Consider the following 25,204-nt stretch of genomic DNA (forward strand, 5'->3'; position numbering starts at 1 on the left):
AAAATAAGTTTCTGATCCTCACAAAAAATATCAGGAGAGAATACCCATCCTAATAATGGTATTATCCTCCCCTTCTAGAAGGAAAGGGATCCTTTCCAGATCTACTTTGTGAGGATTCTAGGGATCCCGATATCTTAATCATTTATCGAGTATCATGCGGTTAATTTTTGTTGGATAGTAATTGTGTTTAATTTAAATCAAATGATTTATAATCATATAATACAAGATAAATGATTAAGATGTAGAGATCTTTAGGATTTTCATAAATAATCCTGATGTGATCCAATTCCCTTCCCGAAGTCATTTTCCATGAAATTAATCACTACAAAAATGGGTGAGATGGGCTCCAGCTGTATGATTTGGTGGACAATTTGCAACCTCATGTCATGTGTGGCCCCTTGTTTTTAAAAGAAAAAGAAAAAATTAAATTATTAAATCAGGTCTTGTTTCAGAGTCTGCCGACTCCTGAATCCCGATAAGGTCAGGTATAGTCTGCTCATATGATGCATGACCTTTTTTCAGATGACTTTCACAGCTCCTGCTTGAGTTGCTTCCACTTTTGTGGGAAACAGAATTAGGGCAAACTTGATTCATCCCTTTCAAATGAATAACTTTACTTAAAGGTTAAGGAAATTAAGATTAATCATCAGTTAATTAAATTAAGAGTCAAGCATATGGTCCATGCATATTAGCATATCATAACCCAGATTTGAATCTCATTTGGATCCTCTTTGTGAGGACCCTAGCATTCTATCAATTTATCGTACATTATGCGGTTAAAAATTATTGTGAATTTTTTATCCTCACAAAGAGAATCTGGAGGAGATCCTCATCCTTATAACCCACAAAATATCCTGTTGTGTGATCCATGTCCATGCAGATTCCATGCGTAGTGAGTAGTTTGGTTGGAGTTATTCGAGCAATAAAAAGGTTTGGTTGGAGTTAATTTTAAAAGGCGTCCAAAAACATAAGATTCAAAATGTTGTGAGTAGATAGATGTAGACCCATCACTAAGTTTCACATGCATGATGAATTGTTCTTGGAAGGTAATTCTTGTGTCATTTGGTTTGGACCCATATAATTATTATTCATCATCTTCCTTTTCTACTTAAGTATGAAATTTTAAGCAGATTCACGTGTGCAAACATATATACATGCGCTAATTGAGTTCACTTCTAAATTCTAATTGGTAGGCTTCTTGTTTGGGACCATAGTGCAATTTTTTTTTTTTTTACAAAAGCGATACATTGTTTCATTAACAAAAATAACCAAATATAAGAGGTGTTAGATGGTTTCTCTAGTGATCAATTTATTGATATGGAGATAATGGGCTGAAAACGCAAAATATTTTAAACCTCTAGTGATCAATTTAGAGGGTAAGGTAAACTTTTGTGTGCAATTTTTTCATTCTTTATCCCATCCATTTTGAATTCTTGGCTCCAGCCATACTATATATATATATATATTTTTTCTATTTCTCTTCTTACGTGATTTTGCATGTAATAATAAAAACAGATTTTTCTCAAAATTTAAATACGTGACGGACAAGTTTATGTGAGTTGAAAGTTGGTGACTTGGAAGTGGTTACTTAATTACCATATTAACCTCATCTTAATGAATAAAAATTGGCGGGAACGACAACCAGAAAAAAGGGCGGGGAAAAGCCATTTCGCTTAAAATAAACACGGAATCTTGATCCTTATTATGTCATTATGAGGATTCCATTATTTGTTTACAACTTCCTTTGTATTCTTATGCATTATCCAACAAGCAAAGCAAATCAAAAGGTAAAAAGAAGAATTATTGTTTGCCCCCACCCGCCTACGATTTGTTTTTTATTTATAAGTGAGATGTTTTACGTTATATTTCTATATATGACGGGTTCAATACTAATTATTATGGTTAGCCAAAGTGTGGTTTGTCCTAATCTCCCTATATTTAAGGTTTTGCGTTCGATGCTCGTAGTTTATGAGTTTATTTGACTGTTTCCAGCGGCAAGGTGAAATTTTCCATAGCTTCTTCGGGCCCGAAAATGATGGATAACCGTAACTTGCCACCAAATGTGCTTTTTTTTTTAGAAAATAAAAATTAAAGGTAAAAATAATGAACAAATGCATGAAGAGAAAGGCTAACATAAAATTGGTTTACAATTACTGTGACGTTCCGATTCAATAATTTTTTATCATGTGTTAATTTTTTTTTTCACATAACATATTATTAAACCGTTCACCATATAATAATGAACTTGTTCTATACAAATTGTTGTCATGCTTGAATATCTTGTTGAACGAGGTTTGTTGCGTAATGGAGAGGGGAGGGCCAGCCCATACCAAATATAAACAAACACAAAACCCGAATTCCAGGAACGTGTACCGATCAGACTTTAATTATAATTTAAAAATTGTCAATTCTTTGTATAAAAATTAAAAAGATCATGATATGATCAACTATACAACTACTATTTAAGGGCTGACAGAGGAATGTTCCATCATTCATGCGTCAATTTTGAATACTTTTAAATTAGCAAACCCACAACATAATTATAATGTAGTGGTTGGCAAAATATATAATTAAAACATAATTAAATGAAATAATTGAGAATTATTAATCCAAAGCGGAAGAAGGCGTTATTAGGATACAATATACCCTCGTGTGTGTAATATAGGGTCATTTTTTTAATATTTACATGCACTCTGCTTTACAATGAGGAAAGATAAAAAGCGTGTTGCATGGACCAATGTGGTAAACCAAGTTTTTTACATTGGTCAAGACATATTAGTAAAATACTACAACACAACTTATTCGAGGGCACAACTACATAAATTAATGTTTAATGGTAAGAGAGTGGATTGAGGCTCTCTAATAAACAACAAAAAATATGAAAGGTTTTCGGTTTAATGCTTCGAGTTGGTGGATTTACTTGATTGATAAGGGTATGATGAAATTCTCTATAATTTCTTTGGGCTTCAAATGAGTGAATAACCGTAACTTATTACTAGTTTTTATTTTCAACAAAAAAATTTTTTTCCTTGTTTGAGGGCACATGGACCCATGTAACTATAATTTCTGAGATTTGATATATAGCTAACTGTTGGTCTGCTGACAAGCCAGCTGCCAGCAGCCAGCCTGCCATACAACGACCAACTTATTTTGGTTTTTCTTTAGGGGGTTGAAAAATGGAAGACTCAATTAGGCTTGATTTTCTTGCTGCTTGTCATATGCAGAGAATAAATTACAATCGCTTTGCAATTTGTTTCTTTGTTTTTGCAATTAAAGTTGTAGTTGCGACAATCACCGCGTCCTACATTGGCGAATTGCCTTCGGTTCTATAAGTTATTACACGCAAGGAATGAATTACAATTACTAGTGATTTGTTTTTTTTTTGTTTTTTTTTTTCTAGACATAATTAACCACATCTAATAAAATGACACATAAACTTCAAACTCAATATGACTGCTTTACTTGACGTTGTGAGCAAACTACAGGGTACCACAAAAGACCTAATATCTACAAGCCTTATAGGTACTAGGCCTTTGAGTCAGTTACATATCAAGGCCCTTGATATCCCAATCCTGCCATCGTGATATTCTCGATCTAAGATGGCAAGAAATTGACTCTTTAGGGTCTCCCTTGGGAGTCCAACACTATCGCGTAGTTATTTCCAAAGGCCTTCAACATGACGAGATTAGTCAGCATCATACTAGCAGAACATAGCATTTTGCCTAGTATGGCCTAGGGTCTCCCGTCCCAGCTGCCTATGAGGGTTCACTCTTATAACTAGTCAAGTCGAACAATGGAATGGTTAATCACCATTTACTACTCAAAGTCCTCTCTGTTATAGTTTATCTCAAACTATTCCTAACTTAGGCATTAAGGGGGCGTTTGTTTGCCCTCACTAAGTTGGACTGGACTGGATTGGACTAGCTATTAGTCCAATACTGTGTTTGTTCCATGCTGGGACTAACATTAATGAGACTAAAGGGGACTAGCATGGACAAAACCCTTCACTAAGAGGTATTAGCGAGACCCCCCAATAACCATGAGACTAGCTAAGACTATCCTCTCTTTCTCGTCCTCGTCATGCTCAACGACCACTCTTGACAAACTCCTCGTCATCTCCGGTCATCTAGATCAATCATTAACTTTCCGACTCTCTTTCAGATCCATTTCACAACCAACTTTCATACAAAATATACCAAATTGAAGCTGGGAGTGACAAGATTACGATTTTACCTGAATCGAGGCCAAAATGTGGTCGAATGTGACTGGAAAATGGCCTGGAAGTCTCGGCCTGTTTGGGCTTCTTCAAATCCATGATAGATTCGAGCATTCAAAGCTAAGATCTCGGTCCAGGGATGGTGATGAATTTTTTTGCGGTGCTAACTTCATCTGATTTAACGAGGAAATGGTAGGAAACAATGAAGAAAAAGATAAGATCATAATAAAATATTAATAATTTATATATTAAATAATATAATATTATAATTTGTTATTATCCAGCTTCTTAGTCCAATACTGCACCAAACGCTTCACTAAGTTAGTCCAGTTTAGTCTAGTCTAAGCCAGTCCAGCTTAGTCCTTGAAGCTAATCCAGTCCGAGATAGTCCGGCGCAACAAACACCCCCAAAGGTCCTTTTGCATACACCCTTCTCCTTTTTCTCAGTCTTCGTCAATTAGGTTAACGGTGGATCTTCAAAAGAATTAATCCCAAACTAATCACACCAGCAAAGGTCATTGTCCGCTTAATTAATCTTCATAATGCAGACGACAAACTTTTTTCTAATTCAAAATTAATGACCTTGACTTTTTGCAGCGTAGCGTTTGAATCTGGAGACTTCCAGCTCATAACAATTCCAATCAACCGTTTGATCTTTAGGGTTTGGAATACAACGACCAAGGACATGAATTGGTCCACGTCATCACTGTCGCAATAGATGAGGAGGGAAGGGAAGGGGGTAAATGCTAAATTTTGAAGTCGAAAATTCACAGCCACAAAAGTGGCATATTACGTAAATAAAAACACACCGCATCATGTGTCATTTTTGTACTACACTCTCTCACTCTCTCTCTCTCTCTCTCTTTCTCACTCACTCACTGACCTCATTAAAGCCAAGACAGCTCACGCGCCCTCTTTCGACCGTGCGAATCACGTCCACCCGCGTAACACGTTTTTCATGCTTAACATTTTTTTGTTTAGATTTTTGGAGGCGTAAATCACAAGGATAACAAAAGTGCTAAATATTTCTTTTACCAAAACAAACCTCTAAATTAAAGTAAATATACTACCATGGCATCTACATGAAATACTCTCATGTAACTAAACACGCCACATGAAAATCATTCATTGATCAATGGTTTACCTTTTTAGCACATTCTGATGTTATTAGAACTACACATTGGTTATTAAGAAATAATCTCTCCATATATAGGTTACATCGTTCTTTACAAAGTTCGAGAAATCTTATGATCTCTTGTTCTATTTACGGAAGTCTCATGTGGAGACCACTGTAAGGATGTGAAGTGGCGCTCCACATTGAAAAATTTAGAAATTTTGCAAGGATTTATAAGTAGTTGAGTCACTTTCTCTATTATCACTCTTTCATGATATTAGAGTACGTTGACTTATGTTCAAAGTACATCCATCTCACCAAGTGTACGTTGTCCACGTGTTTTGACTTGAATGTAGCTACACGTAAACGAATGTGTGAGAATGAGTTTAAACTGTCAATAAAAGGGGCATGAAAATGCAAATCAAGCTGAGATGTCTGCAAACATAGCCATCACAATGATTAGAGAGAATGTTAATCTCCTGAAAGGTGTTTGGAAGGAAAATTATGGTCCCAAGAACATGTGTTAAGCGAGGTTATGACATAGCACTTACTGGTTGTTACTGATATATGTTGGTTAGTAGGGTAGGAAGCCTATTAGTAATCATTGTTTTATAAGCCAAATCCAGCCGGAATTTAGATTTGAACCCAATCATTATGAAAGTTGGTTGACTAATGGAACAATGTTATGTTCCATAAAACTGAAACAAGAAGCTGTCTCTGATTTGGCCTTTCAGCTTTAGTCCGGTTTTCTTCAAGGAAACGAAGTCTTGGAACCAAATTCTTGAGCATTTGGACGGTTTGAATTTATGAATTTGGGTTTTGCATATATCTAACCAGACAATATTTGATTCTACAAAATTGGGAACGAATTTCTATTCAAAATACTTTATGACCTATTTACAAATTTTTGTGCTTATGATCGGAAAAGTTCGTATTATGAATTACTCTATAAAAATCGTATTTGCAAAAAAAAAAAAAAAAATTAAAATTAAAGTCGTTTAGTCAATCAACTGTAGCAAGCAATGCTTTTACTGATTTCGACCATCCATTTTTATACAGTTCAATGACTAAACGATCTCATATTTTATTGAATTTTTAGAGAGATGATTTTTATAGGATGATTTATATTAAGAATGGTTTTAATCATAAGCATAGAGTTTCATAAATTGGTCATAAATTATTTTGAAAAAAAGTTCCTTCACAAATTTTATGTAGGCAAATATTATTCTAATTCAACACTAGTATCTGAGTTAATTAAGAGTATTTATCTCTACACTCAAAGTCTCGAATTAGATTTTTCTTCTTCTGATATTGCTTGTTTTAGAAAACAAATGTATAATTCAACATTGATGTTGTCCATGGAATAATGTGAGCTCTTTTTTAAAAAAGGCATATAATTTCTTACCAATTAAATTCAAGAATTAGAATCCGATTAAAAATAAAAAATAAAAAATTGAGAGGTTAGAAAAGAAATTAAAAAAAGAAAAGAAAAGAAAAAGGGATGGTTTGAAACTTTGAATATATATTGATGAGTAGGTGGGATTAGTTAGAAAACGGACTAGAAAGTGGAAAGCAATGGTGGGACATATTTCCTTTGATTTATTAAAGGGGGCAATGCTATGTTTGTATCTTATCGGCCAGCACACACGACATTTTACTTTCCCAAAATTGCACTAATTTAATTACACGAGTTTTCATTTTTGTCTTTGTAGTTTGTAGATTTTTTTTCTCCGTTACGTTGATCTTGTAGTGTTTGCATCGTTAGTTCAATCTATCCAGTGAACCAATAACTTCTAGGTTGTAAAATCTATGTTTTTTATACCAAACTTATGGCGTTCAAGTTCGACTTTTACTCGTGAAACTATGTATCAACTCACGATTTTATAAGAGTTACAAACATCATCATCTACATAATTTTACGTAAGATTTTTCACTTACGTCTTTCATAGTAAAGCATAAAATTGAGTTTGATTCAAATGTTATAAAAATCAAGCTGATGAACCCTCAACCAATAAAACATGATGAGTGGTGCTATTCTCGCGTTTCTTTTTATTTTTTACAAACCCCTTGTTAACCTCTCTCTGTTGGTCATCTTGAATTTATTATTCAATTCGATGACCTAAAATTAAGTAAGGTATGTAAAAAGTAAAATGAGAGTATGAATAAACACTGTCCATGATAATTCATATATATATAGAAATGAAACTCACTTTAATTACCGTAAAAGCCCCAAGTGAAGGACCTAAAGCAAACTAGAGTACTAGTGACTTTTAAACTTTTTTTTGTTTGTTTTTTGGTTCAAAACCGTTGGCCTTTTGGCTTGGGAAAAGAGAGGACAAACCTTTTGCATTAATAACAATAAGGTTGCATGGATTGTAAGTACATTACATTTGACTCACCGTAATTTTGACAGTACTTTTGACTGTTTTTATCCCCTCCTTTTGACAGTAATTTTGAATGAACTGAGAGAAAATTACTAGTAGCAGTCAACAGAGAGGACCACTGTTGATAAATTTTATTTTTATTTTAAACAAATAATGTTATTTACATTAAGATGTGAGAGAGCAAGTTAAGCTTTATAATGAATTGATAATAATATAGTTTAAATTTATTTTTAGTGAGAATCGAACCTAAAATCTCTTACTTACAAGTAAAAAGAAATACTATTAGATAATAATACTAAGCGACACTGTTGATGAATTTGAATGCGATGGTTTTAATTAGGTTACTCATGTTTACACTCAATTTTCAGCTTTATACCGTTTTCTTGGTTAGTGTGGAACCAATTGAAAAAATTTCAATTTAACGAACATACGACTAAAAATGTGAAAATCGTTACCAATTAATTTCGTTACATTCATTTTTCCACCTTTGTCTAACTAGTTATTTATTTCTTTTGCAGTTGACCACATGAAACTACGTGTGTGAAAATGCAACACTACTGCTTATTTGTCTCGTTAAAAAAAGGTCACCAGACAAGTACAAGGGTCATTTATTAAGGGTTTCTCGTCATTCCATACAACAAGTGTATCCAATTTTGATTAACAATCAGGTAAGTATGATTATAGGGTCTTTTTTTTTTTTTTTTTTGGGAACTATGATTATAGGGTCTTTGGATCAAAAGAATGCTTTTGAAAAATATCCTTTATACTTGTCACATGACCATTATTTGAAGAAAATTTTGGCTAAGGTGGACGAAGGCGCCAAACTTTCAAACAACATGAAAATGAGCTAGTTCTTATATAAAGGAAGTGAATTTTACGCATAATACTTGACGTTACACACACGTCTCTTTCTTTGTAGACATCAGATTGAATAAATTAAATAAAAATAATGGCCAAAATTAAACTTATAATGTAAAATGCTAAAAATGGCATGTGAAGTTTTTTTTCTTTTGATTTTTATAATTATTTTTAGTAGAGTAATAACATTAATGGGTTAAATAGTTAATCGTTACATTGGAAGGAAATCCGTGAATATTGAACATGTATCAAAATGTATGGACATAATTCTTTTTCGCCTATACAATAAAGTGCCACATATAATTTTAGAAATTTAGTTTAAAAAAATAGAGAATAAAGAGAATTTCATTTTAATTAATTATGGGATTGGGAATGCGCGTGTTTCACACAGTGAAGGAAGAGGTGTGAAGGGGAAGAGTGTTTGTATATAAGTGGGGGCCACCACCCCATGTGCCCTCCTCTGTCTCCACCAGCTCCTGTCTGGAAGCTCAATCATTTGAAAGAGCTGTGTTTCCTACAGCCCAGCCCACCTCCCTCCCCTCCCCACTCTCCCTCTCCACCTCCCCCCTACCCCGCCCCAAAACCCCCCGAAAACCACCACCACTCAACCCTCTCTCCCTCCCTCTCCCTCTAGAAGTTGAACAGCTCGTATACGCACTGTGTGTGTGGGTGTGTAAACCCAGCTTTACACCCAGCTGAGCAGGAGCAGCTCACCATCAATTTCTTCCCATGTCAAATTCCGAGGCGCCTAATAACGAGCTCACTAACGGCGGCGGCGGCGCAGGAGCCATGGTGGAGCAGACCTCGCAGAGGCCGTCAAGTAACGGCGTCTTAGCCGTCAAGAAGCCACCCTCTAAGGACCGACACAGCAAGGTCGACGGACGGGGCCGCCGCATCCGCATGCCCATCATCTGCGCCGCACGTGTCTTCCAGCTCACACGTGAGCTCGGCCACAAGTCCGACGGCCAGACCATCGAGTGGCTCCTCCGCCAGGCCGAGCCCTCCATCATCGCCGCCACCGGCACCGGCACCACCCCTGCCTCCTTCTCCACCGTCTCTGTCTCCCTCCGCGGTGGCAACACCTCCTCTTCCGCCCCCTCCTCCACCACCTCCTCCGATCACAAACCTCAGCTCCTGGGCCCCACCCCCTTCATCCTCGGCAAGCGAGTCCGCGGTTCCCTCGACGACCCCGAAAACAACCACAGCCACAACCACAACCACAACCACGACGCCTCCGCCGCCAAGGACCCCTCCGACAACCACGCCAACAACGACGGAGCCGTCTCAGTCGTCGGGCACTCCATGGCCTCCATGCTAGGCCCCAACGCAGGGGGACCCGGCGGGTTCTGGGCCCCGCACTTCGGGCAGGTGTGGAGCTTCGCCGCCACACCACCCCCGGAGCTGATGGCTCAGTCAGCGCTGTCCCACCAGCAGCAGCAACAGCACCATCAGCAGCATTCGTTGTTCTTGCAGCAGCAGCCGATGGGCGAGGCCTCGGCGGCCAGAGTGGGAAATTACCTTCCTGGACATCTCAATTTGTTGGCTTCTTTGTCGGGCGGGCACGGCAATTCGGGTCGGAGAGAAGACGACCAGCGTTGAAAAACCCGATTCGGTTGGAGTTCCGTCCGTTGGCGGTGGCTGGTGGTGGTGGTGTGTTTTGTTGGTATATATAAATATGTGTATGTCTCTGTTTTGCTTTTTTTGTTGTTGTTGGTTGTGTGGTTTTAGCCTTTAGGGGAGAGGTGAGAGAGTTGGACTTCTTCTTTTATTTGAAGAAATTTCTTTGTAGTAGGATTCATAAGGTTAGAATTTAACTAGCTTTGGGTGGCTGGAACAAGAAGAAGACGAAGAAGACGAAGAAGAAGAATAAGGGTTTGTGCAAATTTGTGAATTTTAAGCAATGTATCAATGCAATTTAAATTAGGGTTTTTCTTAGGGGTTCAAATTGTTTGTAGGATTTGGGAGGTTTTTGCTGGAGGAGGAGAGAGAATGAAGGAGAAGAAGAAGAAGAAGAAGAAGAGTTAGGGTTTTAGCTGGAGGTTTTGCTGTTGTAACTGGAAAGGGCTTTCCAGAATTTCAATTTTATGATGAAAATATTTATTCCAATCGTCTTTCTATCTCCAACTAATCGATCCTCGCGCTTCATATCCAATTATATGACATGTTGTTGTAGTCTTCTTCCTACATTACATTGCTAGCTTTCGTGATTGTTCTGGTATTGGTAAATCATCTTTCGACTACTTTGCTAGTCGTGTTTAGACTTGAGCAGCAGGGGTTTGACTGCTCTGCCTTCACAGCGCGACATACATCTCTGCTGCATTTGAAGGCACATTCCAACTGTTGGATCAAATGTAATGGCCAATACCACTCCCAACTGGGGAGCAGCACGCTAAACTGGAAACTGAATCAGTTTTCCGATGCTTGGTGTGTGTGTGGCAACTGTAAATTAATTCAATGTTACATTCAGTGTTGGAAACTCTGGATCATTGATCATGAATATGGTTTTCGTGATACATGGTTTGTTCTTCCTACTGTTTCTGTTCTTCAGTAACGAAATTGTGAATTTAACGTGCAGGTTGCCTGTAAAGTCTAGAATGTAAATAATATCAGGTGAAGCTGGGACGAGCAAGCAAAATCGAAGCAGTTGGTCTCCTAAAACATGGGGTAGGTGGTTTTTGTTGTGTTTGTTAATATTGAATTCAAAGTTCATGTTAAAGTACCGGTTTTCAAGTGTGAAGAAGTGCAGATCTGTCTGATTGTATGAATTGGGAATGATCTTCCTGAGTGTTGAAACACTAATGCTGTGATGTAGCATGCGTCGTGTGATCTTTCTGAATCGAGTAATCGTTTTGTTATGTTTGTAACATTTCGCTATTAGCTTTATTTATTTATTTATTTTATTTTCTCTCTCTCTCTCTCTGAGAGGAACACTTGTGGTTTTGAATTAGTTGTTAAATTGACAACTGAACTTCTGCAGATCAAAATCTTTGCAGAAATACTTAGTTGAAACGAAGATCTTCCCAAACTCGGTCTGGAAATTTGCCACCTTTTTCACTTGCTGTGGGAACAATAGAAAGTTTGTGCATGAGGAATTGGGGATGCCCGATTTGTTCCCCCAAACGCTCATACGGCATACGATACTCGGGCGTTTTAACGGTTGGATTTATCTGGTTTGAGTTTTCAACCAAATGAGTTAGGGGTGCAAGTTCAGGTTCAAATGAGTTAGGGGTGAGGATTGGAGATCAAGAAGTACTAAAGAGCGACCGTTTTCGCTACCTAGGTTTTATCTTGCAAAAGAACAGGGAGTTGGATGGAGATTTCAACCGTAGAATACAAGCTGGATGGATGAAGTGGAAGAGTGTATCGGGTGTGTTGTGCGACCATCGTATGCCATTAAAGTTCAAGGGAAAATTTTATAGGACAACAATAAGGTCATCAATGCTTTATAACACGGAATGTTGGGTGGTGAAGTATCAACACGTACATAAAATAAGTGTAGTGGAGATGAGAATGCATCGTTGGATGTGTAGGCACACGAGAAAGGATAGGATTAGGAATGAGGATATCTGAGGTAAAATAGTAGTAGCTGAGATTGAAGGAAAAATGAGAGAAAATCGGTTAAGGTGGTTTGGACATGTGAAACTAAGGCCTACAAATGCTCCGTTAGAAGATGTGATTATGAGACAGAAGTTTAGGGCCGAAGGGGTACATGTAGACCTAGGAAGACCTGGAAAGAGACTCTAAGAAAAAACTTGGAGTACTTAAATCTAACGGAAGACATGGCACAAAACCGAGCACAATGACGTTCTAGGATTCATATAGCCGACACCACTTGGAGAGAAATCTTTGTTGTTATTGTTGTTGTTGAGTTTTCAACCAAATATCAAAGGTTAAAAGATTTGGAGTGGCGAATACTCTAGAGTACCATAAAAAATCTCCATCTCATAAACTGCATACATAAACCAAGACATCTACGAAAATGGTTTGAACTTTTAAGCTTAATACACAAGAAATCATCTGCAGAACACCAAGACCTGTCAGTACAATAACTTATACGTACACATCCAAAAGATAACATATGTGTCAGTACAATAACTTATACGTACACATCCAAAAGATAACATATACCGTACACATTCGAATAATTACGTACACATTCGATGGCGCTTGACAAACAAACCCATAAAGTTCAGGTCGTAGCCTGTAGGTATTCAATGAGTCACACTCTTTGCTCCAATTGTGTGATGAACATTGGACTGTCTTCTATATTATATGGCACTGACTTGGAGAGTCTTTCAAAGAATGAAATCTTCAGCCCCTTATTCCTTCCAATCTCAGCTCGAATCCAAGACGGACGGTTTCCTGGTTCACCGGTAACTATAACAGTAGTATTCTTGTCAGCGAAACTAGTCAGGGCCACCATTATTTCTGGCTCAATAGCAGACGAAGCATCCACCAGAAAAATATGACTAAAATGTCCTGCAGTTAGGCCTTTATCATGTAGCCGAAAGCTACTCATGTAAGTGGAGAAGATCACTCTGAATTTACGAAGTTCCTCCGTCGGAGGACAAGAGAAGTAGGGCTCTTTGTAAAGGCATGACGGGAGGATGTCTTCGGGTACCTCATCTTTCTCGCGGAATGCAGCATTCGCTCGAAACATGTCCGACTCAGGAATCAATTTCAACAAGCTTCTCATAAGCCCATCACAACAGCGGTTACTAGGAGCACATATGAGCATCCTATTTCCGTGTGAAGTTTGACGTAACTGGTGCACTGCTTCACTAACCACCAGTCCAGTTCTCGATAGCCCAAAATCGCTCCTTCCAACACAGAGCTGGCCAGCCAATAGGTAAGGTGGTGAGCCACGAATGCTTAAAATACGACGAACTGCAGATAATTGATTGGGATCAAGTTTATGACCCGTGCACAGCAGCACTGGTGCAGTGGGAATGCTCGCACGCGAAACAGACTCAGGGAAGAGGAAGTTCCTAAACAAAGCCTCTGATGCATTTTGTACAGCTTGGTGAGCTCTTTTCAAACAGACCCTATTGAACGAGAAGCTGACATCATATTTTTGGGCCGAATGGTGATTGACATAAAAATTATCTTCAAATTCTACTAGAACAACACTGCTTTTGACGACGCGATATATAAAGCCCTGTATAACAGGTAAGATCATGTTGACGGATAAGTTTTGAAATGAGATACACGTTTAGAATCCAGAGCATGTTGATGGGTCGAAGCTCGTAGTTTACCTGAAATGGCTCAGCTTTTGTCCCCGATGGTCGCACATAGACCAAGTCCCTCGACAAAAGAAATGGGCGATTCGTAGGAAAAGAAGCCATATCAAATGCTACCAAGGTTTTCTCTTCCTTGTCTGGTTTTTTAAAAATTGCTGCTTCCTGCAACTCCACAGGGACATTCTCCAATTCGAAATGAGGCCATTTCTGATTCAAAGAAAAGCATGAGTTTTACTTCAATGCAAGGATGCAAAGCATACAAGCAAAACCGAGAAAATAACAACGTTGCATCTATCACAACCCCCTACGATCTATGATTCATACGACCAACCAATGCCTGCAGTAAGATTACTACGAACACAACTTAACGAGACGTCATATGCAGATACAGTACAGAGAGTATCCCTCTTATCTTTCGAATTTTTTCCGAGTAAAAGGCTTTTTCTTAACTAGCAAACTAAGAGGAAAAATGCATTACGAAACTGGCAAGATTCATGCGTACCTCGTAGTATAATTCTTCCGCATATAAGAGAGCAGCGAAGTAATCCTTATATGTCGCGGGAGACAGAGGCTGGTTTAGAACTTTGGGTGCGATGCCATTCTTGATATCGTCAGGAATTGCGAATAGAGGTAAGGAATCATTCTCAACCCACACATAGCTTTGCTTCCCCTTTTGATCCAGTACATTTGAAGAGGCGCGGGATAGAACGGGCTTAAACGTTGGATGGAGCTTAGTGGAAGATACGGCAGGCCCAATAGGGGAAGGTGGAGATGGTTTTGAAGCACATACCGGAGGGCGATTAGGAGAAAATGGAGACGATGCATTGAGAGAAGAAGATTCCGGTGGTTCTAACAATGACGTAAAAGGTTTCGGGGACGATGAAGATGAATTAAAGGGAGATGACACTGGTTTAGATGGAGGAAATGGGGGTTTGAGGGACGATGAAGATGAGACTGGTTTAGATGGAGGAAATGGGGGTTTGAGGGACGATGAAGATGGATTACAGGGAGATGAGACTGGTTTAGATGGAGGAAATGGGGGTTTGAGGGACGATGAAGATGGATTAAATAGGGGTTGAGATTGCTCATAGGATCGGGTTTGTGTGCGATGTTGAACGTGAGAAGCAGAATTAGAATCATGCTCATCATTACCACCAAAAATCCATCTCCACAAGTCACTAAAAATCGACATGAAAGTGGATGATGCAAGAAACAACTTGAAAGCACTCACCAGATTCACCTGCCAACTGATTGAAGAGAGCCTTGATGAACAACTGACTGACTGAAGAAAGCGCAGCTCAAGTCAAGACTACTGCCGCGTACTACATGAGCAAACATCTTCTGCTGCGTACTACATAAGCAACATTATGAATCCACGTCTTATAATATGGTAACTTTACTTAATGGTTAGGAAAAGCTCAATACTGAATTGGTCCAATTAAAATGGTCCAAACACGGAATTTCCAATTTTACCCTTAAATCCTTCCAACGCTTGGCATGCCTAGGCCCGTTTAACATTCCTCTTTCTTTTTAGATCTTTCTGCTATTCTCTGCCTCCATAACCTCAAATCCTTCCATATTCGGCGCACCCACACTCGTACACACGCATGCAGACTTAAAGAGAGCAAAATTACTTTGAATATCAATAACCCAAAAAAAAAAATATCAAACATTTATGTGCTCGAAGCTTTGATTGCACATGTTGTGCATAGTCGCCCAGACCTGAACTTACCATCATTAGCTATATCCGGTAACCCTCACACACAAATCCATAATTTTTCTTAAAAAAATTAATAAAAAAAAAAAAAACAAATTTTTGGGATTTTCGCCACTTGCCCCCATAAGAAGACAAGCAGGAGTGTAGTGGTAGAGAAAGTTTTTTTTTTTTTTCTTGTTCTTCTTGTTCTTCTTCTTCTACCATCAACTTTTTCCTCACTTGCTATCAATGGTATGCTTCTGAAATTATTTCTTGTAAATTTCAATTTTTTCTGGGAATTTAACTTATGCTCTTTTTCTTTTTTAGGTTATTTGGGTTGAGCGGCATGAGTAATTTTGTACCTTTAATTGCTTTTTTCCTGATCTAAGGGCTTTATTTATGAATCATACTTTTGTGATGGGTTTTGTGGTGGTGGTGGAGGAAAGAAGGAAGGTGGGCCAGGAGTGTAGTGGTAGAGAAATTTTTTTTTTTTTTTTCTTGTTGTTCTTCTTCTTCTACCATCAACTTTTTCCTCACTTGCTATCAATGGTATGCTTCTGAAATTATTTCTTGTAAATTTCAATTTTTTCTGGGAATTTGGGAATTTAACTTATTCTCTTTTTCTTTTTGAGGTCATTTGGGTTGAGTGGCATGAGTAATTTTGTACCTTTAATTGCTTCTTTCCCTGATCTAAGGGCTTTATTTATGAATCATACTTTTATGATGGGTTTTGTGATGGTGGTGGAGGAAAAGAAGGAAGGTGGGCCTTCTTAGTTTTGACTTTTGACTTTTGACCATAGAAAAAAAGAGATGAAATGAAGTAGGAAAAATTGGGGGAAAAGGAAGAAAATAAAAGAGATCCCCTTTGGAATTTTATCAATTAATTCCAAATCAGAAAAGGGCTTAACAAGCATGACAAGTAACAAAATAATTCATACTATTTCTGAACTGAAGCAAAATACTCCACATTGTTTCTGAAATGAGAAATAAATACTATTTATTTGTGAAACTGAATCAAAATTACACATTATATGAATCTACAACAAAATTACACATTATTTGTGAAACTGAATCAAAATACTGCTACGTACTACATAGGCAACATTACGAATCCACGTCCTATAATATGGGAAAAACTAATGATAAGAACTTGAAAATTTTGAATGTTATCCAAAAACTATGTAATAATTTTATTTAATGGTTAGGACAAAACTCAGTATTGAATCAGTCCAATTAAAATGGCCCAAACATGGAATTTCCAATTTTACCCTTAAATCCTTTCAACGATTGGCACGCCCAGCCCCGTTTAACATTTCTCTTTCTTTTTAGTTCTCTCTGCTATTCTCTGCCTCCATAACCTCAAATCCTTCCATATTTGGTGTGCCCACACTTGTACACACGCATGTAGACTTAAAGAGAGCAAAATTCCTTTGAATATGAATAACCCAAAAAAAAAAAAAAATATCAGACATTTATGTGATTGAAGCTTTGATTGCAAATGTTGTGCACAGTCGCCCAGACCTAAACTTGCCGCCACTAGGTATATCTAGTAACCCTCACACACAAATCCATAATTTTCCTTAAAAAATTAATATAAAAAAAAAAAAACAAAATTTTGGGGTTTTCACTACTTGCCCTCGTAAGAAGACCAGCAGTAGTGGTAGAGAAAGTTTTTTTTTTCCCCCCCTGCCTTTAGCTTTTTCCTCACTTGCTATCAATGGTATGCTTCTGAAATTTTTTCTTGTAAATTGTAATTTTTTTTTTGGGAATTTAACTTATGCTCTTTTTTTTGGGTCATTTGGGTTGAGTGGCATGAGTAATTTTGTACCTTTAATTGCTTCTTTCCCTGATCTGGGGGCTTTATTTATGATTCATACTTTTGTTGAGCTTTAAGAGGGAGTGAGTGAGTGAGGAGAGAGATAGCTTTGGTATTGGAGAAGGAAGTTTACTATTGCTACTAGTTATGATTTTGCTTGATTTAGTAATGAGAAAATGATGGGTTTTGTGGTGGTGGTGGAGGAGAAGAAGGAAGTTGGGCCTTCTTAGTTTTGACTTTTGACCATAGAAAAAAAGAGATGAAACGAAGTAGGAAAAATTGGGGGAGAAGGAAGAAAATAAAAGAGATCCCCTTTGGAATTTTATCAATTAATTCCAAATCAGAAAAAGGCTTAACAAGCATGACAAGTAACAAAATAATTCATACTATTTATGAACTGAACCAAAATAATTCACATTGTTTCTGAATTGAAAAATAAATACTATTTATGAATCTTCTACAAAATTACACTTTATTTGTGAAACTGAATCAAAATACAACACACTATTTCTGGAACTACAACAAAATAATCACACACTATTTCTGAAGCTATGGCAAAATAAGTCATACTATTTCTGAAACTTAACCAAAATAATCCACATTATTTCTGGAACTATAGCAAAATAACCCACACTATTTTTGGAACTATAGCAAAATAACTACACTATTTCTGAAACTTAACCAAAATAATCCACACTAATTTTGGAACTATAGCAAAATAACCACACTATTTCTGAAACTTAACCAAAATAATCCACATTATTTCTAGAACTTAACCAAAATAACTCACACTATTTCTGGAATTACAGCAAAATAACTACACTATTTCTAGAACTATAGCAAAATAACCACAATATTTTTTCAACTTAACCAACATAATCCACATTATTTATGGAACTACAGCAAAATAACCCACACTATTTCTAGAACTACACAAAATAACCTCACTATTTCTGAAACTTAAGCAAAATACCCACATTATTTCTGAAACTGAACCAAAATAATTCACATTATTTCTGAAACTACAGCAAAATAACCCACACTACTTATGGCCGGTCACTAAAATGTGTCGGGGGTCGAATTCCATCTTCCTTGTAAAATTGGGCCCAATTATCTCGAAAGTGGTCCATCCACTCCTCAAGAAATTTTTCTAGGTGACGGGTACATTGATAGAGCTTGAGTTCCCTTCTAGTTAAATGATGCCACATATCTATACAGGAGCTAGCATGTAGAAATATTGTTAAAATATTTAGTTTGGGTGGTTATTGTAACTTAATTAGCCAGGGTGGTAAATGACATAAGTTAAAGAAATATAGGTGTCATTTGTGCAATTTAACAAAAAATCTAATTAATAAAGACTCTATGCATAGAGGATTCAAAATGGCCCTTGGCCTAACAGTAATTTGAAAGTAAGAAATCAACAAGGATATGAGATTCGTACCCCTTTGTTCCAATTTTGCTTTGAGAATTTTCTGAGTTTCTTTTGCAAATGGCAATTTTGCTTTGAGAAATTCCTAATTTGTTGTGCCAATGTATGCTTTGAAAATGGGAATCCAAGTTCAAATGGAATTTAATCTGAACTTTTAAGTTTTGTGAAATGGGATTTGTGTTTGTGGAATTGTAGGATTGCAAGTGGTATAATATCCTAATTAATAAGGTGTTGAATTTCCCCGCATATGTTCAAAAATTCAATTTCTCTAAATTATTATAATAGTAACTCACACCCTTTCTTTAATAATCATAATTTAAAAAATAAAAAAAATAAGAAATAAAAAATAAAAAAATTGCACGACTTGCATGCTCTGTGCCTTAATGGTGGTGATGAAAATGGTTGTATGACTTGAATTGTGATAGCCTGTCCCAGATTTTTCGTACCGTAGGGGTGAAATGACGGTTTTGCCCTAGTATGTTTGTTTCATTGTGTGGCCATTTTTGGGCTTTGGTTGGTGGAATTTGGACCACACACACACCCTCACACTTACCCTCTCTCTTTGCCCTGTCCCGAGTCCCTCTCTCTCTCTCTCTCCCATTCCTATTCTTTTCGTACGGACACCACCCAAAACCCTTGAAAACTTCACAGATCGAGGTAACAAATTACATATTCGTGCTTGTGAGGTCCTTAGGAGTTCAACCATACCCATTTCAAGTAAGGATACCTTCGTTTTCACATCGAACTCGGGATCCCCGATTTTGGTCACTATTCATGCACACGTTAATTCTTGTGTTTTTGGGAATTTCAAGCTTGTAGGAAGCTTGGTGAGGTCCTTAGGAGGCTCGGGGTGGTTCGTTTGAAGGTTTTGGACGTTAGGATCGTGAGTTACAAGTTTGGCCGGAGTTGGTGGTGTTTTCCCGACGAGATTCCGTGGGTTTTAGTGCTTGAAAGTGGTATGGATTTGTTCCTTGTTGTAAGCTTCATTTTGGTACCTATTTTGTGAAATTTGGTTGAAAAACGAAGAAGATACAAAGTTTTGAAAATTTCCCGGTTTTCCGGCACCGGCGATAGTGTTGGAGTTTGGCCGGAGAAGATGACGGGCCGTCAGTTTGGATGGAATATTCCTAACGGCGTTAATGGCATCAGTTAGATTTAACAGAATATTCCTAACGGCGTTAACTGACGTCATCAGTGTGCTAGGCACGTGCGGCGTTGGAAAATTTTTCTAAAAATATGAGGATGTTCCTAAGGTTGAGTAGATCACGTTGGTGTATTCATAAACCCCATTTGAGCATTGTATGAGAAGTTATTTCGTAAGGTTGGTTATGTGCTTTAAAATTAACGTTTTTATAGTTGTTTCGCATATAGGTGAGACCTATCCTGAGGACGAGCGCGGTCACTCGAGGCAAGGGGATTACAACCCTTCTACATACCAGTGAGTGGGCTTTTGGTTTTCCGTATATACCTATATACTTATGTTTTTCCCAGAAAGTGAAATGAAATGCTTATATGTTTATATGCCACGTATATTGTTTGCCCAGTTATTTTTGCATTATTGTTGCATATTTATATATGTGTTGGTGCTGCGGACGCACAGGTAAGTGCAAGGTGAGTTATGGTTTATGTTTATGTTCAGTAGTGATTTCAGATGCATAGATAGCTCATAACCTGCACCCCCGGTGTTAGTGCTCCCGTCTAGAGTTGGGCACAATCCTTCACGTGATGTTCACCTCCCGCACCACACGCTCATCTTGGATCCAAGTTAGGTGCACAGTCCTGTCGTACAGACCACTTTAGGTGGTTCCGACTCGTAGGTGACCCGCGATCATTCACCCAGCCTTCACGTGATCGTAGCACTTGAGCGTACTTATTATACACCTAGTCCTGTCGTACAGACCACTTTAGGTGGTTCCGACTCGTGTGCAGGTATAGTTAGTGAGATGGAGATTTGAGCTCTAGATTCAACCGTACAGGTCACGTTAGGTGACTCCGGCTGACAGATTACATGGCATTGTTTGGCATTACCTGAGTACTTGCATTTTATATCGAGGCATTTGGCATGGCATATTTCCAAGCATGATTTATATATATGTATATATTCTATTTTTCTGGGAAGTATACAGGTTTTACGGCGAGGGGTTAGAACTTTGTTTATGAAATGGTTTTTGAAAAGCTTTGTTTTTGCCCACTCACGCTTTCTGTTTTGCGCCCCTCCAGGTTCTAGTTCGCTAGCACTTGTGGTGGCTCCCCAGAGGATTTTCCCCGCATATCTGACAGATTATCACCAGTGTAGGACCACCTTTGGGTGTGTTTATGTAGTGTTGTTTCTCTCAGACTGCATTAGGTCTTCGTGCTCCGAACTTTATTTTCACACTTACGCTTGCACATGTATGTTCTTACTTTGTGTATAACTGGTTTTTATTTATTCGTACTTTTATTATTATTTATTAGCTTCCGAACTGTGCACATGGTTACGTCACTTTCACGTGACGACCAGCATGCCCTGATGAGATCCATATGTGCTTGTCCATAAAATTGTTGTGCGTAAAACTTCTCATTGCAAGTAAAAAGGATAATGCTAGTGTCACATGATCAACGTAAAAAGAATAATATTTGCATTCCCAAGCTTGTAAATAATGTATCTTCCCTAATAATTTCATAATCAGAACTGTTCAATTTCTTCAGTGGTTGCCATGATTTCATCTGAAGAGGGGCCCCACACAAGTATAAAAGAAGAATATTATTTATAAAATCACTAAAGCAAAACATATATATATATACCCAAATAATGAAGTAGTCAAAATTAACATATGTGTACAAAATCTTATATATTCACAGTAATCATAATTATTCTTGACGAGTTTTCATATTTTGGAACCGTTGCATACTATTAAAAAAATTTATTAAACTCAATAGAGAACATTACTAAAAAATTTATAAACCCTAACACTCAAGTAAGAGGTAGGGTAGAGTAATAGAGAATTGAATAGAGTTTTACAAACCTTATTGTTATTTATTCAATAAATTTGAAATGGTTAAATATAAAAATTCAAGAAGAAGAGGGGGAATAGCTCTGCAGAGCTAAGTGAACGCCGGGTATTTTTTTTTTTAAAATTAAAAGTGAATGAAGGGTTTTAACTTAATGGTTATTGATTTGTGATGGAAAAGAAGAGATATAATGATTCAATTTGTTGAAGTGTTGAGAACGGTTGCGAAGCAATAGAAATAGGTGTAATACTAATCTTATTTTTTCTAAGTTAGGATAAACCTATGATCACTCTGGTATTTATGTGCCTCTGCCAGGGAATTTCTTAATCTTCATTTGAAGATCATATTTACAATAATCTCTCAAAATAGAGATTTTTAGTCATCCAAATATATCAAACAAATGGACGGCTCATCATTCATATATTACTTGATACCTACACCGTTGATTTATTTGATATATCTGAATTACTAAACAATCTTCGATTCAAATGGCTTTTGGTAGGGATGATCTTCAACTGAAGATTAAGAAATTGAATGATTCTGATTATAATATTGTAAGGGAAGACAACGTTATTTATAAGGGGAGGAAATAATTCGGGTGGGCAAATGGGCCTTACACTCGTGCGTCAGGGTAGATCCAAACTTTATATCTACAAAATGGGGCAGGACGGGTCCAAAAAAATGAGGCAACAGGGTCCTAGCCCAGACCATTGCAGATTTATTGCAGTGTGTCCCAAGTCCACCCAATGCTGTGCTTGCTTTTGTGCTTGACTTGTTGTTGTGCAGCGGCAACCTGTTGTCTTTGTTTGTTTGTGTGGGTTTGTAGTTTGCTGGTTTGATACTTTAATAGGAAAACTAATGAAAGGGACTTGAAAACTTTGAGTTTTAACGATAAGAACAAAATAAAGGGTAAAGTGAATAGTACTAGGATTAACTTTTTAGTGTAAAAAAGCGGTTTTTTGTTAAAGTGAACAATACTAGAAGATTTTCTTTAAAGTTCCTTATTTTAATTGGTATATTGATATTAAATTATATAATCACATTCTTATTCTCTTCTGCAATTGATTGGTTTTCTTTCATCGTACAACATCAAGTTCTTATTTTCTATTATGGTTAATTGGTATTTTGTGCTTTATGTTGATGTACTGTTGTGCTCTATTTGCTTCTATGAGGGAAGATATGTTGTTGAAAATTGAAATTATGTGATATGTCAATAGAAAGAAAAAAAAATTGTAAATTAGAAAAAAAAGGGACTCGTTGATTGGCAAGAACCAACCTATTTCAGATGGGTTAAGTTGGGTTCGGTTCTATTTTTAAAATATTTGGATCCGTCCCGCCTTATTTCATTTTCAAACTAGCCTGGTTTGGTTCATCAAATTTTGGACCCGGCCTGGCCATGCTTACCCTTAGAATGTATTCATCCTAAAAATGCGAAATGTTGGTATTATCCGAGTAATAATACCAAGTAACTGTATTCAAAATTATCTCCTAATAAGTAATTAAAGAAAGTCAATCAAGGATTTGTTGGTGGCCCCCAGATGCTCAGATTGGCGAAGATTTCATTGATTCGAATTTTCTTGTCTGGGTGTTCGGCTTAGGTGTTTGCATCTCGCCTCGGTTAGGCTGTTGGCTTTTCAACATACTTGTCGTATTTGCCTTCCTTTACCAGTCCCTCGAGGTACTGCTTCCAATTGCATCAGTTGTTGATTGTGTGTCCTAGACCTTTGTGGACTGCACAATACTTCAACTAATCCAGCTTGGAGGTGTCTTCCTTTGATAGTGGTGGCAGTTTGAACCATGGTTCATTCTTGAGTGCGGTGGATCGGGACTAAGAACTTGGTGTATGTCTTCGGCATTGAGCCTTCTTTCGCCAGGGATCGGTCCCTACGCTTGGTTCCTGGCCTGATTTTGTTGTTAAGTTGTTTCTGTTTCTCTTTTTCTGAGCTGTCTCCGAGTCTTTTTGCAATTGCTCAGGTACTTTTTGGGCGTGCTTAGCTTCATTTCAAAGTGAGTGCTTTTTCGCGACAGCATAAGAATCTAACAGGGTCAAGTCCTCGCCTATGAATAGCTCTCTAAAGTGAGGGTGATTTGTTAGGAGTTTCTACCTAAATGTAGAGCTAGGTATGGTATCGTTGCATCCAATGATCTTAGATTTCTCCACCTTGAACCTCTTCATGTACGTACGGAGCGACTCTTTCAGATATTTCTTCATATTGAAAAGGTGGTCAGACTTCTTCTTGATCATAGTAGGACGAATATTCTTTGGTTAAGAACAAAGGAAGTTCATTGAAGCTCCAAATTGAGCTCGGCGGTAGGGTGTGAAGCCAGTCTTGCATTTGGCCCTGCAAAGTCGTGGCAAAAATCTTGCATATGAGGGCATTGTTGTTCTTGAAAAGAATCAAAATGTTATGTTAGTGTTTTAGGTGCCTCTTCGGATCTTCATTTTCCTTAAAAAGGATAAAATGTGGTGGGTTAAACTTGCGTAGTGGTTTCATCTGCTCAATCTCGTCTATGAATGATGACATTCTCATGTTGGCCACATCTATCTGAAAGGCTTCGTAGGTGGTTTCAATGCCCTGGAATCTACGTAATTGCTCCATTACGAGTCTTTGTACTTTATCCTCGATTTGCCTTTGCTGGGGTAGCGGAGCCTTAGGTTGCCTAGTGTTGACCTGCTGGTTTGTCATGCCCTGGACCCGAGGTCGGTGGAAAAATATGACCTAGCGCTTGACGCACGAGTAAAAGTAAAAATAAAAATAAAAATGAAACTTCTTTTCTATAAATAACTCCAAAATCTTTACAAGGTGTCCAGAAATAAATACAATCCTTAAAATCTTTCATCTAACACAACCTCACCTCGTCTACCATTCGTTAATCTTGTACCGAACCTGCGAGGTCTAAAATGTATAGGGAGAATGAAACCATAGCTCAGTAGGGACATAAATCTTATCAAGGGTAATTTTCAAGGCTAAACCAAGTGTCATTCTCACATAAATCAATTATAACATGTTATCAAACATAAATGATTTATCATGAGTGCATCCTAACTTCAATTACCCAACCTGTTAATCTATGTAATAAAACACACCAACCTACATGTCCCATACCATGCATTTTACCATTGCAACGGTGGTCCGAATGTTCTAATATACAAACTAACCCCCGTAATTCAATCATCCCAAATACCCCTTTTTGTTGGTCGTTTGGTCATTCTCTCGGTTTACTAGAGTCCCCAAGGGTTTAGGGTTCAGGGTACCATTCTTATAATTTCACTTTTGCCACCCTTGTTGGTCCCTATGGAAGTTGAACTCAACCACACAAAAGATAGGGTCCATTCCATATCCCAATCTCGAATAACCAACAAAAACCATCCATTCCAATATGCACTGATATATGCATATAATCAACTTATCACAATATCCACATTATCAACAATAACAGTAAATAAATCATCTTCCAA

The 25,204-nt window shown here is 37.5% G+C and overlaps 2 protein-coding genes across 2 annotated transcripts; one reads left to right on the forward strand and one right to left on the reverse strand.

The window, feature by feature from the left end:
• The first annotated feature begins 9,067 nt into the window (after positions 1 to 9,067).
• On the forward strand, positions 9,068 to 11,477 carry LOC137737362 (transcription factor TCP7). The gene is made up of 2 exons (XM_068476814.2): positions 9,068 to 10,251; positions 11,148 to 11,477. Exon 1 carries the CDS (start codon positions 9,302 to 9,304, stop codon positions 10,169 to 10,171), a length of 870 nt encoding a protein of 289 aa, XP_068332915.2. The 5' UTR covers positions 9,068 to 9,301; the 3' UTR covers positions 10,172 to 10,251; positions 11,148 to 11,477.
• A 1,075-nt stretch (positions 11,478 to 12,552) lies between these two features.
• LOC137737699 (putative RNA helicase SDE3) lies at positions 12,553 to 15,519 on the reverse strand. The gene is made up of 3 exons (XM_068477244.2): positions 14,315 to 15,519; positions 13,828 to 14,019; positions 12,553 to 13,730 (listed from the first exon to the last, which is right to left on the reverse strand). Exons 1-3 carry the CDS (start codon positions 15,002 to 15,004, stop codon positions 12,792 to 12,794), a joined length of 1,821 nt encoding a protein of 606 aa, XP_068333345.2. The 5' UTR covers positions 15,005 to 15,519; the 3' UTR covers positions 12,553 to 12,791.
• Between the last annotated feature and the right edge of the window lie 9,685 nt (positions 15,520 to 25,204).

This window comes from Pyrus communis, chromosome 13 (assembly GCF_041283825.1).
Source record: "Pyrus communis isolate YQ-2024b chromosome 13, ASM4128382v1, whole genome shotgun sequence".
Lineage (NCBI taxonomy): Eukaryota > Viridiplantae > Streptophyta > Magnoliopsida > Rosales > Rosaceae > Pyrus > Pyrus communis.